Source organism: Carlito syrichta, unplaced genomic scaffold, assembly GCF_000164805.1.
Source record: "Carlito syrichta isolate Samal-C Ts95f unplaced genomic scaffold, Tarsius_syrichta-2.0.1 Scaffold312601, whole genome shotgun sequence".
Taxonomy (NCBI): domain Eukaryota; kingdom Metazoa; phylum Chordata; class Mammalia; order Primates; family Tarsiidae; genus Carlito; species Carlito syrichta.
Window position 1 is genome coordinate 207,850 of NW_007256697.1, and position 15,046 is coordinate 222,895.

A 15,046-nucleotide genomic window follows, 5' to 3' on the forward strand; every position below is an offset into this window, starting at 1 on the left:
TCATTCATAGTTCATTGTAATAGAACTTCTCTGCTTTTGTTCTAGTTCTGCCTATCCCCAGGAATTTGAAATGAATTCCTTAACCATCTGCATTGATCTCAGATGTGGGGCTGCCTAACTACAGCCATTCACTTCCAGAGTATCACATTAACTCGGAGCACTAATTGTCTTTTGCCTCTGTGCTTATTTCCTCAACTCACCTGAAGGAGACTTCGGACACCATCTCTGAAACAGTCTGCCGCGACTGCAGCATAAAAAGCCTTGATTTTGTTCTTTATAAGCCAGGCCTGTTTTTTCACCATGCCACTGTTCATCTCCTTAACGCACAGCTTGCGCGGTCCCTGTACGACACGATGAAATACTGGTTAGAAGTCCTGCTATTATACATCACACTGCTGTTGTTTTCTAAAGGACAAAAATAGCCAGCAATGCCCCATTGAGTTAAGAAATGGGAAAGAGGGAAAAACACCTCACTAAACAGGGTTCACACAGATTCAACCTTTTGGAGAGAATCCGTGCTATTCATATCATTCACTTTCCACCTAAAATGTCTGGACTTATTAACACCTGCTTAATTAACTGCCTCATGCCAAAGCAAAGGAAGAGCTGAGGGCATCATGGCACAAGAGGAAAATGCTGAAAATGTAATTGAGGAGGCACAGGGTAAATACACAATCAACCTTTGACTCAACAGCGAAAGCCTTTTAGGAAAACAAAAGAAATCTTAGCTAGAGCCCAATTTCAAGAAATAGAGCTCTGGGGAGGCAGAACATGGTGAGCTGCAAATATTGCCACAAACTGCACATCTTGACAATTCTGTTTGACTGATGCATTGCTTTTTTGTATGGTTAAGAATACCTACTCAAATAAATTAACATTTTCTTGTCATTCAATAAATTTGGTGGGAGCAAAAGTTCACATGTGTATGATAAGAAGAGTGGAAGAGAATAAGAGAGAAAGAGGCAGGTGTTGTAATGGTTGATAAGGCAATTTATAATTTCAAGATTTAGTTCAGGAAGCTCACTTTTTTTTTTTTTTTTTTGAGTTGGAGTCTCATTCCTTCGCCCAGGCTGGAGTGCAGTAACAATCTCACAGTCACCCCAGCGTTGACCTGCTGGGCTCCAGCGATCCTTCCGCCTCAGCTTTCCAAGTAGCCGGAACTACAGGCATGTGCTACCATGCCCGACTAATTTTTATTTATTTATTTATTATAGAGACAAAGTCTCGTCAAGTTGCCCAGGCTTGTTTCAAACTGTGGGCTCAGGCAATCCATTCACCTCGGCCTCCCAAAGTGCTGGAATTACAGGCTAAGCCACCGAGTCTGGCCAGGACCTCATTTTTAATGACAAGTTTTATCCTTCCTTAAAAGTCCAAGCCAGCTCTTTTTTCTTCTCATGTTAATATTTGTGATTGTCTACCAGGTGTCTGACAAGATATAAATCTGTTTTCCTGGGAAATTCTTTTAATTCATAGGGAGATTTATATTTTGTTGCGATATTTCAGATTTTATATGAATCATCTAGGATCTTGATAAAATGTTGTCTGTTGGTCTGAAGCGAGACCCCAGATTTTGCGTTTCTAACATGTTCCCAGTGACACACATGCTGCCGATCCTTAGACCACTCTTGGAGTCACAGTCTTAGAGGGTCTTGAATTGGAGAGAAAGGGTATAGAGATTCAGGGGGGAAAAAAAAGCCAAGGCTTTGTGATTAGACAGAGCTGGTCTCAAATCTAAGCTTGGCCACTTCAGAGGTAATTAATTTTCTCTGAGCTTTGATATCTTAGTTTAAAAATGGAGATAAACACTCTATTCTGCAAGGTTGTTTTAAATAGTAATAATAAAGTACCTAGTACAATATCTGAAAAATATTAAGTGATCATCCAAAGCTGATGTATCTTCCATAAGAAAATAGATTTATATCTTGTCAGGCACATGATAGACAATCAGGAATATCTTTTTGGATTGAATTACAACAAGAAAAGAAAAAAGAACTAGCATTGACCTTTAAGAAAGGATAGAACTTGTCACTAAAAATCAGTTTCCCGAACTAGTATCTTCATAAGTGCTCACAGTCTCATTGAATCCCCAAACCTGATTCTATTACTGTGTTTGTTCTTTAACAGAGTTGAAAGAACACTGAACTGGGAATCAGAATGTTGGGCTTAGATCTGACTCAGGCTCTGACTAGTTGATACCCTGGGTATGTCATTTGCCCTCTCTTGATACATGTTCTACAGATTTTTGTTGTTTTTTTTTTTTGAGTTGGAGTCTTACTCTGTCGCCCAGACTGAAGCGCATAGGCACGCTCCCGGCCACCGCAGCCTCGACTTGCTGGGCTCCGGCGAGCCTTCCGCCTCAGCCTTCCGAGTAGCTGGAACTACAGGCGTGCGCTGCCACGACCGGCTAATTTTTTTATTTATTGTAGAGATGAGGTCTCACCAAGTTGCCCAGGCAGGTCTTGAACCCATGGGCTCAGGCAATCCACTCACCTCAGCCTCCCAAGGTGCGGGATTACAGGCTGAGCCACCGAGCCTGGCTCATGTTCTACATTTTAAAAAATGAGGCAATTGTCTAGGTCATCACTGTCCAGTATGATAGCCTGTTATCCACATGTTGCTGCCGAACATTTGAAATGTGACTGGTTCACACTGAGAAGTGCCAAAAGTATAAACTACACACTGGATTTCAAAGTCTTAGTATAAAAACGTATATAAAATACCGAGATAATGTTTCTATATGGATTGCATATTGAAATTAAAATATTTTGGATGCATTGGGTTAAATAAAATATTATTAAAATAACTTTACCTAATTCTTTTTTCCTTTTTAATTGGCTACTAGAAATTTACATTACATATGTGGGCAAATAGTCTATTTCTATTACACAGCATTAGATGATGTCTAGAGTCCCTTCTGTTTTAATAAAATAACTTTACCTAATTCTTTTTTCCTTTTTAATTGGCTACTAGAAATTTACATTACATATGTGGCAAATAGTCTATTTCTATTACACAGCATTAGATGATGTCTAGAGTCCCTTCTGTTTTAATATTCTATGTAAATTATATCAGATTCTTTATAATTTATTTTTTCTAGTATATTTTCTAGAACCTGACACCTTTTCAAAACAGTTTGACTGGGCACAGTGACTGTAATTGCAGCATTTTGGGAGGCAGAGGCAAGAGGATTGCCTGAACTCAGGGATTTGAGACCAGTCTGAGAGCCACATGGCAAGAGCTCATCCCTACAATAAATCAAAAAATTAGTTGGGCGTGGTGGTGAACGCCTGTGGTTCCAGCGACTTGGAAGACTGAGGTGAGTTGAGGCTGTGGTGGCTGTGAGCATGTCACTGCACTCCAGCCTGGGTGAAAGAGTGAGACTCTGATTTTTTTAAAAAAGGTTTAGATGGGCTGGACACAGTGGCTTATGTCTATAATCCCAGTACATTGGGAGGTTGAGATGGGAGATTTCTTGAGTCCAGAAGTTCAAGACCATCCTCGCCAACATGGTGAAACCTCATCTCTACAAAAAAATTATAAAAAACTAGCCAGGTGTGGTGGTGTGAGCCTGTAGTCCCAGATACTTGGGAGACTGAGTCCAAGAGTTTGAGGCTGTGGTGAGCCATGATCACGACACTGTACTCCAGCCTGGGCAACAGAGTGAGACCCCCTACTCAAAACAAATAAAAACAAACAAACAAACAAACAAAACCAGTTTGGATGACTTCACATTAAAGGAAGTTTAAAAAACAAGAAACTTCAATGAAGATAGAAAAAGTAGAGAGTTAGGGAGGACAGTTATTAAACCAAAAGACCTAAAAAAAGATATGTCATATGGAGCAAATTTAGCTCAGGTTTCCAGACTGTCGGTGCATTTTGAATTGCTAGGCCTTCCTTGGGCATTCTAGACATCATCAACTGCAAAGAAAAGATGGAATATTGTATTCAAGGAAGCTCAGTGGTAACAACCACCATCAGGCAGAGGAATAACCAACAGTTAGGAAAGATGTTAGACCATTAGAATGTTGAGTTGTTCCACAATAACTGAGAACCCCTGGGGGGAAATGGCATTTATTTAAATAAATACAGTCTAATACATGTCTATTAGTATTACAAAAATCCAGATTAAGCATTAATTGTGACAGAGAGATTTACTTTTATGCCTAAACTTGCCATATTGAGAAATCATAAAAATATTTCAGGCAGAATCTCTCTTTGCTAAAAACGATTATAATATCCTTGTAACACACTTATTAATGTGAGGCAAGAAGATTGCAATATATATATAGTAAGAAGAAAGCAAACTAACAAAGAAGGAAGACACATTGGAATACAAACATCCAATATTCAAATGTGTCATAGTTTCAAAAGTAGATTTTGCTAGAGATTAGCTTCAGTTGAGATCCAAAATATGAGTACAAACATTAATTCAGGATTTGAACAAAGAAGCTTTAAAAATCCCTTACATGTTATAGCTTTGATATCGATTGAGAAAGGGGTAAAGAATTTCAAATTATTAGTCTAGAGAAGAAGTTGAAGTAGTACTATTTCAAATAAATGAATATCATGAAAAAGAATTTGCAAAGAAGTTCTAATACCAGTAGTATCAAATTGAGGAGTTTGGGCCAACTGCAAGTTTCTTTCCAAATTTTTTTTTTTAACATTGAGAGTTTTTTGTTTTTTTTGTTTTTTTGTTTTTTTGGTCTGTCTTTATTTTCATTGCTGTTCTGGATGGAATTGTGGGAAGGAGAATTTTTCCCTTTCTGATTTCATCCATATTTTATCCCATCATGCATTTTTGTGCCCATTCACAGGTTATTTCATTCTTTCAACAGTCATGTCACTGTTTTATGAACATTGTAACAGAGGCTCATGACAAAAGTAGAAAAAGATGCTTCTAAAAGGAATAAGTTTTCCTCTTGGTGGATGTGAGAGTTGACGTTAAGAAGAGCTGAAGAAACAAAAAAAAAGAGAATTTTAATTTTCCCAGGGTTATCTGGGTTTCATCTGCACTCCGTTATGCCACAGAGTTAGGAGATAAGTGTCTTCTTCAAATTTTCTTGAGAATTTTTCTAAGAGAAAATTTAAAGAGAGCTTTATGTTTTGTTAAGATATTTTAAACATTTTTAGAAAAAAGGAAAAAGGGAAACAGTAAGTATGCAATTTTGTTAAGAGGGGCTCTACATGAGGAATCTGGTCAAAAGCTATCCTTTTTCTCCTTTACAACTGAGAAGAGAATAATCAGGCCTAGAGTAATATTAAAGAGTAAGAAAAACATGAATGAAAATAGGTTTACATCTTGGTACACATGTGTAAGATGATGAGAATACCTATTAAGCTCAGACAACTTTGCCTCTGGAGAGGGAGAGAGCCAGGGGTCTGGAGTGGTCATAAAGTGAACTTTAGCTTGATCCGTAGTGGTTTATTTCATTTTACAAGTGAGTGAAAGCATCTGTTACAAAAATGTTAACAGTTATTAATGAAGATAGGTAGAATATAGGTCTCATTTGAGTTTATATAGTTGAGCCATAGGAAATAGCCAGGATTCAATAATTTTTATTTACAAAAATGCAAATTTCATAGGATTCAATCTGATATTTTCCCTAATGTATCAAAATAAAAAACAATGTCTTTTTAAAAAATTTATTTTTGAGCCACCAGCACAATACAACATACTTGATGAAAGATGCTGTAGACTTGAAAACTTTTTGCAAATTTAAGACAAACAATAATTTAGAAAAGAGTTAAGTGCCATGTTTTTGGTTTTATCTGATTTGCATTCCAAATATCAGATCTTTTGATCTTTAAAAGTATATCTGCTTTTGATCTTTAAAAGTATATCTGTTTTTATTTGTTTTAATTTTAAAAAATCCCTGTCTTTAAATGAAAATTGAGAAGTATATGAGTGAGGGACTGCTGCAGTATGATACCTTATCACACGGGAAAGATAAGTCTGATACAAGCCCTGAAGACTTTTAGAATTGAATGTAGTATGCCCAGAAAATAATGGGTTCATAAATTCAACTAAGTTATCTGCAATGACTGGTTTAATTAACTTTCCATCTACTATGAATGACATATGAGAGGAAACTCATTGACAGAGGTGGTGCTTATTTGTGTCACGGTATGTAGGGTAGAACTGGTGGAAGTTACAATCTGCACTGGTTAATACTTGCCTTTTGCTATACCTGATGAACCTGGTTATGGCTTGAAATATGAGGGGCTACTACAAAGTGAAGTCTCACTCCCTCTAGACTTCCTATGGTGATAGGGATGTGTCATAATATAACAAACTTACTTACATGTTAAATATAACACCTCTTGGAATAGAAGTATGTCTTTTATTTATTTTATGGTAGTTCAAATGAGAAGAATAGGCAACATTTTAAAAATTATCAAACTGAGTTCTTTAAAATGAGTCCCCTAATTTGTATTGATAAAGAGTCCCTCATTTAAAAGCTTTAGGCCAAGAAGGAAAAAAGCATAAAGAGGAAGGAAGAGTTCTGATGGATGAGTTTAAGAGTTAGTTTGAAGGCCAAAGTGGATGCTTGGGGCTCAGGAAAGAATATAGCTTTTTTAGTTTCAATTTCAGCAGTTGCAAGGGCCATGACTTCAAGCTCTTTAAAAACGTCATGGTTTTTGGAAATGGCAGCTGTGGCCACATGTTTTCCAGCTACACATCCACATCAAAATACCAGTGAGTTCTGGGTCTTCTCCTTTCTGGTAGTGTAACAGCACGTTAAGTAAGTGCTTCAATAGCCTGCTGTCCTGTGCTTAGTAGGAGTATATATCTTATTGTTCCACCATGAGCAAGCGCTGCATACCTAAAAAGTTCAAAATCAAGTGTCTGGACCTGGTTTTTCTAAAAGGGGATGCTTTAGGTTTTTGCTGAGGGTAATATATTTCTGGAATAAAAGTGGCAACTATAACATACCAAAAATAATGATAGTAGCAATATCAACAAGAACAACTAAAATTAATTTAGCATTAACTATTTGCCAGACTGTGAACTCAGCACCAGAAAGATTATCTTATACAATTCTCACAGCAACTCTATGACACAGGTGCTATTTTTTATCAATTTCCTTTTATAACAGAAAATTGAGGTACAGAGAGATGAAATTATGTGCCTAAGGGACTCACAGCTAAAATAGTGATTCAGAACTTGACTGTTATTCCCAAAAGCCCATGAGCACTAACTTCCTAGAGTTTAAAACTAAATTATCATTCTCTTATCATCATCACTATTTAACATTTACCACAAGGTTGGCCTAACCATCAAGCATTGTGCTTTTGGAAACAAATGTCTAACGGTATGCTGACTCCCCCTACATCCCCTTCCATCTGTTTCTTTGCAAAGACGATTGACGAATGAGCCTGAAAGTATAAAAATGCTGACAACATCTGCAGCCCCAGGAGCTCACAGAAAGTAACTAAGTGGAAAGTCATTAACGGATGCAGTAAGTATTTTCTGTACCCAAGAGAACCTCAGTACCTGGGAGCAAGACTCTTGGGCCCTAGATGGAGAGACCAGCATAGTAATGTATAATGTGACCTAACATATATGTCCGACAGCCAGGACCATTGGAGACACAGACTCAGGTACCTACTTAAAATGAAATGATGGTTCAACATCATACTCCTTTATCAGAGTTAAAGCAGCAAAGGGTTAATTAAAAGCCATATCTCTTGTCTCTGAGACCTTTTCTTGCTGGCCAATATATGACTGTTTCGACTTTCAGTTTATTTCTCCCGTCCTAAAGATATTTTATTGCCTGCTAAACTAAATTTGCTCTAAATTGCTGGAGAAGAAAAACACCCCAAACTGCTTATTCTATCAAAACTGGCCCCTATATTATATTGGTCAAAATGAAATCCACTAATCCAGGGCACCGAAGTTGATAATATGAGAGAAGGATGCTTGATAAGATTTTTAAAATTCCTCTGGAGTCACAGTTGGTCATTACTTAGCCTGTCAATCTTACGTACTCAGTAAGAGTCTCTCCACCCCCTACCAGATAATTGCATTGCATTGAGTTATATTGCTTGAGTTACTATCATATAAGCATTGGAGGAAAAAGGCTATGACCAACTTGCTTCATAGAACATTTAGAATATCGCCAAGTGTAAAAAGATGCTTAAGGGCTGGTCATGATGACATGTGGTAAACTAGCCCCCTGCATCATGGCAGAGTTGACTGGCTCAAGAGCCACACGACTACCTGACAACCCCACACCTCATCAGATTTTGGAAATTTCAGTAGTGCTCCCTGATTCTAATTGTATTCTAATTGATTCTAATTGTATCCCAGTATACAAATCTATTTCTTTCTCTTCATAGTGTGACACAAAACACACTCAGGTGACCTGAGCTGACATACTGGCTCTGCCACTTACTTGCCATGTGATCCAGTGCAATAATTTAATATTCCTGAATCTCTCTTTCCCAATCAGTAAAATGATAACAAGGTTTCTTTTCTTTCCTGCCTCACAAGGCTATTGTGTGGCTTGGATAAGAAAAACTGTAGAAAATTCCTTGAAGAATAGATAAGTACTTAAGTACTATAAAATACATTGATAGCTGAGGATTTTGAATGGGGTGTGTGTGTGTGTGTGTGTGTGTGTGTGTGTGTGTGTGTATGACAGAGTGTGTATGTTATGGGAATACAACTAGAAGTAGGCTAGTTTGGAGGATTTAGACTTATTATTTTATCATAATTTTAATGCTTTCTTCATACTTGAGAAATTGGTCAATAATTATGGCTAAATATCTAGCACCTACTTTGAATACCTTCTAGGAAAATTACCAGTAAGTTATCAGTCTACTACATAGTTCCTGAATGAAAAAGAATTCATTTAACTCTGAATATTTATCTAAGGCATGGAAAACTTAGTTTAGTTCCCTAGATAACTGTAGCATCATCAGATTTATCCAAATATTTAATCTAAATTCTATGTGCTGTCATTTAAGGCCATTATGTTCGGTTTTTTTCTCATCAGTTAGCACTCTCTCTGGCTCATTCCATCCTTTTATATTTCTGTAGGCGGTTATCACTCCAAATGCGTTCATTTGATTTCTGAGCCAGTTCTCTTTTTCTTGTCTCAAAGGCCATCATTGGGAAATATTTATCACTTTTAGCTTGTCTCCTGTGAAATCTGAAACACATTTATTCTACCCGTTTAAATTCAGGATCACAGGCCCTCGCTAGTCCTTGCTCTATGAATCAAGGCATATGCCTCTTGTCTAAACTGTTTTTACTATGTTCCTATCACTGCTTGCACCTTTTCTGCTTGCTAAAATAACCCAAAGTGAGCAGGAAGGAAAATGCACTTCCCCTGGGTGAAGTGGCTCTTACCACAAAGACTTCACAACAGATGCAAAGGCCACTGTTCTTGGTAAAGGCATGAGTTATGTCCAAGAGAGCGGGTCTTGTCATGGGTCCTCCTGTTAAGACAATGCATTGGGGCCTGGAAATGGAAAAAAGGTTGTGAGAATTGACCATTTTCAGGAAGTCTGTGAGCTCATTGGGAATGGCAGATACAGAAGATTTGGAAGAACAAGGACAATTTGTCTCTTTACTATTTTGTGGCTTTCCCACCAGTATTTTTGAATTGCCCTGCCTGAAACCCTAAGTTCTTTGTATTCTTAGTCACAGCAAAAAGTGTGAAGTAAGGCAAAGGTGGTCTTGTGGCTTCCTTGTCTTTTTTCCTCTGGGCTCCACCTTACTCCAAATCCCAACACAATTTGTTCCTTCCAATCATGATTTTTTTTTTTTTTTGAGTTGGAGTCTCACTCTGTCGCCCAGACTGGAGTGCAGTGGCTGCTCCCGGCCACCGCAGCCTCGACCCGCTGGGCTCCGGCAAGTCTTCCGCCTCAGCCTTCCAAGTAGCCGGAATTACAGGCACGCGCTACCACGCCTGGCTGATTTTTTGATTTATTGTAGAGATGAGGTCTCGCTGCCCAGGGGGGTCTCGAACCTGCAGGCTCAGGCAATCCACTCACCTCAGCCTCCCAAAGGCACGGGATTACAGGCTGAGCCACCAAGCCCGGCTCCAATCATGATTTTTATGCTACTTTTCTTTATCCTCCTTTCAAGTTTGTGTTTTGAGTTTCCATTCAAAATAAGATACAACTAATGAAGAACTCAAAATGTTGTTTTCCTAGGAGAATTCAGCAAACCATGAAACTTTAAGCTGCATGGAGACAATGCCAGAATAAGGTGTATGGGGATTAGGAACACCTCTTTGAAATCACATCACTTAGTCCACCTCTCTATCTCCAGGCTTGGAAGGTGGCACCTGGCACTGTGAGGAGCTATAGTTTGGGGTGGACAGAGTTCAGTGTGGCAGGAAAGAAGCACTCATGTACAGCAGGTGCTGTCATGAAAATGTAGCAGTTTTGCATGATGACTTATTTTTAGAATATACCCATAAAGCGTTTAACTACTCTGAAGCACTTGTTTACCATAAAGGAAAGTCACTTCTAATGTGGAAGAACACCAGGATACCTGAGAAGCCAAGTTTACCTGAAATTTTTCACATGGTCCTCCACTGTGGTTAATTCCAAGGCATTGTCTAAAGCACTCACGTAGGAAAGAGCCTGTGTGGAGGAGCCCCAGTTCACATCTGTGGATAAAGGGGAAATTGGTATAAAAAGCATCGACCTTTCCTCTGTATACTATGAATAATTTTTATAAGCCATTCTCTTCTATGATTTTTCTTGGCTATGCCAGCAGTGATGAGTGCCCAAATTAGAGAAAGTACAATGTAGTATTTCCTAAAAAGTGCATTGTGTCCTTCTGTGAACACTATGTGAATCCTAAGAAGCGAGACTTCTTTCCAGCGGAAAATCAGACTGTAAAGCTGAAGTCCTAGAAATCTTGCCCTGTGGGAAAGGCTGTGTGATAACCACATTGCAGGCAGATAGACTTGGGAAATTGGTCAGTCACTGAATAAATTCAAGTTGTCTTCACAAATTCTTAAACTGCAAGGAAAAGCAGCATTTCTGTACACACTGATAGTGTGCAGTCATCTTTATATTTTGAATAGTAACAAAACTGAATAGCACAAGCATTCCCATTTCTAGATTTCCACGAAGAGGGTCAAGTTCTTCAACAAGCATTTTAGTTTGACATTTTAGAATCTGATCTTTATCATAACGGAGGTCAGCTCTACTATTCCTTGTCTTGTGTTTTGTTTTTCGACAAATTTAAATATTAAACGGAAGTTCTAAGTTTGTTTGTTTGCTTGAGACAAGGACTTGTTCTGTTGCCCAGACTGGAGTACAGTGGTGTGATCATAGTTCTATCTGCATGCATGGAAGGTGGCACCTGGCACTGTGAGGGGTTGTAGTTTGAGGTGGGTAGAGTTGCGACCTTGACCTCAGGCTCAAGTGATCCTCCCGCCTCAGCCTCCCAAGTAGCCGGGACAACAGGCATGCACCACTATGTCCAGCAATTTTTTCTATTTTTTGTAGAGATGAGGTTTCATTATGCTGCCCAAGTTAGTCTCAAATTTCTGCCCCAAATGATCCTCCCATCTTGGCCTCCCTAAGTGCTGGGATTATAGACATTAGCTACTATGCCTGGCCTGGATCCTCTAAGTTTTATGAGAGAAAGTCTTTGCAGGAATGTACAGATACACTCCAATGACAGACAGAGCCTCCCAGGCTTGCTCTGGAGAGTCAGGGAAATGGGTGGAGGACAATTAAATGGAGATAAAGAAGATTAACATTGATTGTGCACCCAGCACTAAGCATACCTCAGACGGTTTATTTTTATAGGAATAAAAACCCTACTAGTCAATTGGACATGTGTATGCAAAAAATGAACCTTGAATAACACCTCACACCATGTACAAAAGTTCACTCAAAATGGATAGTGAATGTAAGTGCAATTCCCAAGGCATTAAAACTTTTAGAAGAAGTTTGGACCTTAGAGGGAAAGACACCTTATATCAGATGCAAAATAACAAAACATAAAAGAAACAAGATAAATTAGACTTCATTTAAAAAGTTAAGGACTTTTGTACTTCAAAAAAATTGTAAGGAAAATAAAAAGAGAAGTCACAGACCTAGAGAAAATATTTGCATAAGAAATACTGTTAAAAGATTTGTATTGGAATACATGAAGAACTCTCACAACTGGATTAAAAAAATGGAAAGAAATGAGCAAAAGATTTAAACAGACACTTTACTGAAGAAGATATATGAATGGCAAATAGGATGTTCAACATCATTAGTCACTGAGAAAATGCAAATTAAACCACAATGAGATGGCACTATACTTCTATTAGAATGGCTTTTAAAAGATCAACTGACAATACTACATGCTAACAAAGATGTGGAGCAATGAAGACTCTTATGCATGCCTGGTAGACCTGGAAAATGACACTACTGGTATGGACAAACACTTTGGCAGTTTCTTATAAAGTTACATTTACACTTGCTATATAATGAGAAATCCCACTCTTAGATATTTACATGAGGGAAATGAAAACACGTCCACACAAAGTCCTGTGGGTGAATGTGTACAGCAGCTTTATATATCATCACTCTAAACTGGAAACAACCTAGATATCCACCAATTGATGAACAGGTTTTTTAAAAAAAATTATGACATTCATACAATAGACTACTATCGAACAGTACAAACGAGCAAACTACTTATATGTGCAACAATATGAATAAATCTAAAAGCACTAGCCTTTGAGTCATTCTTAAAGGCTATGTATTATTGATTCTATTTATATGGTATTTTGGAAAAGGCAAAGGTATAGGATCAAAAATCAGAAAAGTGGTTGCCAGGGGCTAAATTGGTGGGGGAGAGATTAAAACATAGGGATGTAAGGGAACTTCTGGGAATGATGGAAATGTCCTCTATCTTGATTGTGATGATGATTACAATACTGTACAAGTTTGTCAAAACCTGTAGACCGTACATCTAAGATGAGTGAGTTTTACCATATATAATATTATGCCCGATGTTCAAAATATACAAAGTAATAAGAAAAAAGCAAAACAAACCCCTCCAAGGTATTAACTACGAGCTCTGTTGTATTGGCAGAGTAAGGGTGAGGGCAATGTGAAGGTGGTCAGGGCCTCTCAGCACTGCACTCTGTGTCTCCAGCCTCTCCCAGCTTCAATCCATCTGATTCTAAAGTCAACATCCAAGGTTCAGATCCAATTACATTTCCCCACCTGAGTAACCTATGGCATCTTCTTGTTGCTCACAATATCAGATTTTTTAGCATGACATTTAAGTTTCTTATTTACCTGGCCCTCACCTACCCTTCCAGACTCACCCCATGCTCTTTCTTCTTAGCACTCAGGAGCTCTATGCATGCTACAGGTCTTGAGGTTTCCCAAATATGCCACCAGGCACTTGTATGTGACCTTAACTTCACTCATGTTTTGCCTTCTGCCTAGGATATCACTCCCTGACTCTGTGTGATGAACTAACCCCTAACTGCTTCTTAAAAACAAACAAACAAAAAAAACCCTTGATGATTTAAACATCCAACAAATATTTATTAAGTTCCTACTGAATGCTTGACCCTGAAAACACAAACCATGGACCAGGAAAGTCGTCCTAGACAATTCTAATAAAAGTTAACTGCTGCCTCCCCTTTTGTCAGCAATTTGTTCATATTACTTGAATGGTGCTTACTATGTTGTATCATAAATAATTACTTAAGTGTGACTCTGAACTCTTTGAGGACAAAAAATATATCTCATTTATCAGGATAGTAGAGGCAGATGGTAATATAATGGAAAGCTTGTGGGGTTTGGTATCATATATGCTCTGGTTAAAATGTCAGTTCTATCACAGCCTGCTCTTACCTTGGCAAATGGTCAGCTGTTTAAATCCCAGTTTCTTCACCTATGAAATGGGACTAATAATACCTAATGTATAGTATTTTTGTGAGGATTAAATGAGTGCATGACATATATTAGGAACTCAACAAAATTACATATTGTTATTATTATATTACATTATATTAATATCCACCCTACATGCTACTCATCAAAGCTCATAAGACAGCTACTCAATAAATGCTTGATAAATGGGTAGATAGCAAGAGATTTGGAAATTCCATCCTTCACAGTCCTTTTCTTACCTGGCTTTTTATAAGTCACGTAGATATAGAGGAAGAACTCAATGACATAGGTGATGACAGCTGCCCACCAGTTGATGACAAACATGACTGCACAGCACAAAACAGCTCCAAAAAGGGATACCCACATATTATAAATTCCATATGCAGGTCTCCATCCTGAAAAAAACACATACAGAAGAAAAACCTCCACTCTACTGCTAACATATCACTGCATATTATAAGAATACAGGTAACGTCTCTTCCTGACATAAAGAATCAGAACCTTCAGGCCAGTTTTCTAACTCTGTTATTATTTTCCTATGATCTTGGGTTCCTAATCAATAAAGGTGGTACTTATACCACATACGATGCTATAAAATTGATAAAATGTTAATAATCTGGAAAGTGGGCCACTAATGACCCCTCCATACCCCTGCATACCTGTGATCATCTTCCCAAACTACCTAACCTTAAGTATCTAGTATCTATGCCATCAGGAGTTGAAAAGAGAAAGGAGGAATGGAAAGAGTAGGATATACAGGAAGGGGAGGGGAGGGGGAATGTTTTAGTGGTTCACAATAGAGAAGGTTAAGACAATGGGCTTTTTGCTCCCCTGGAGAGAGCAGAGAGGTCACTAAGAGTCATTGAAGACATCCGAGCAGCCAACAAACACATGAAGAAATGCTCAACCTCACTAATCATCAGGGAGATGCAAATCAAAACCACACTGAGATACCACCTAACTCCAGTCAGAATGGCAATTATCAACAACTCAAAAAATAACAGCTGCTGGAGAGGGTGTGGTGAAAAGGGAACACTTCTACACTGTTGGTGGGAGTGTAAACTAGTGCAACCTCTGTGGAAAGCAGTGTGGCGATTCCTAAAAGCTCTAAAAATCGACCTTCCATATGACCCTGCAATCCCCCTACTGGGAATATACCCTGAAGACC

General features: G+C 38.3%; 1 protein-coding gene across 1 annotated transcript in view; it reads right to left on the reverse strand.

Moving 5' to 3' along the window:
* LOC103272474 (solute carrier family 12 member 1) overlaps positions 1-15,046 on the reverse strand; it is a 71,765-nt gene that overhangs the window by 41,001 nt on the left and 15,718 nt on the right. Inside the window, exons 7-10 of the mRNA XM_008069963.1 lie at positions 14,118-14,273; positions 10,526-10,625; positions 9,356-9,467; positions 201-341 (exon numbers count right to left, since the gene is read on the reverse strand). Of these exons, the coding sequence (XP_008068154.1) occupies positions 201-341; positions 9,356-9,467; positions 10,526-10,625; positions 14,118-14,273 (509 nt within the window). The remainder of the gene's footprint in view (positions 1-200; positions 342-9,355; positions 9,468-10,525; positions 10,626-14,117; positions 14,274-15,046) is intronic.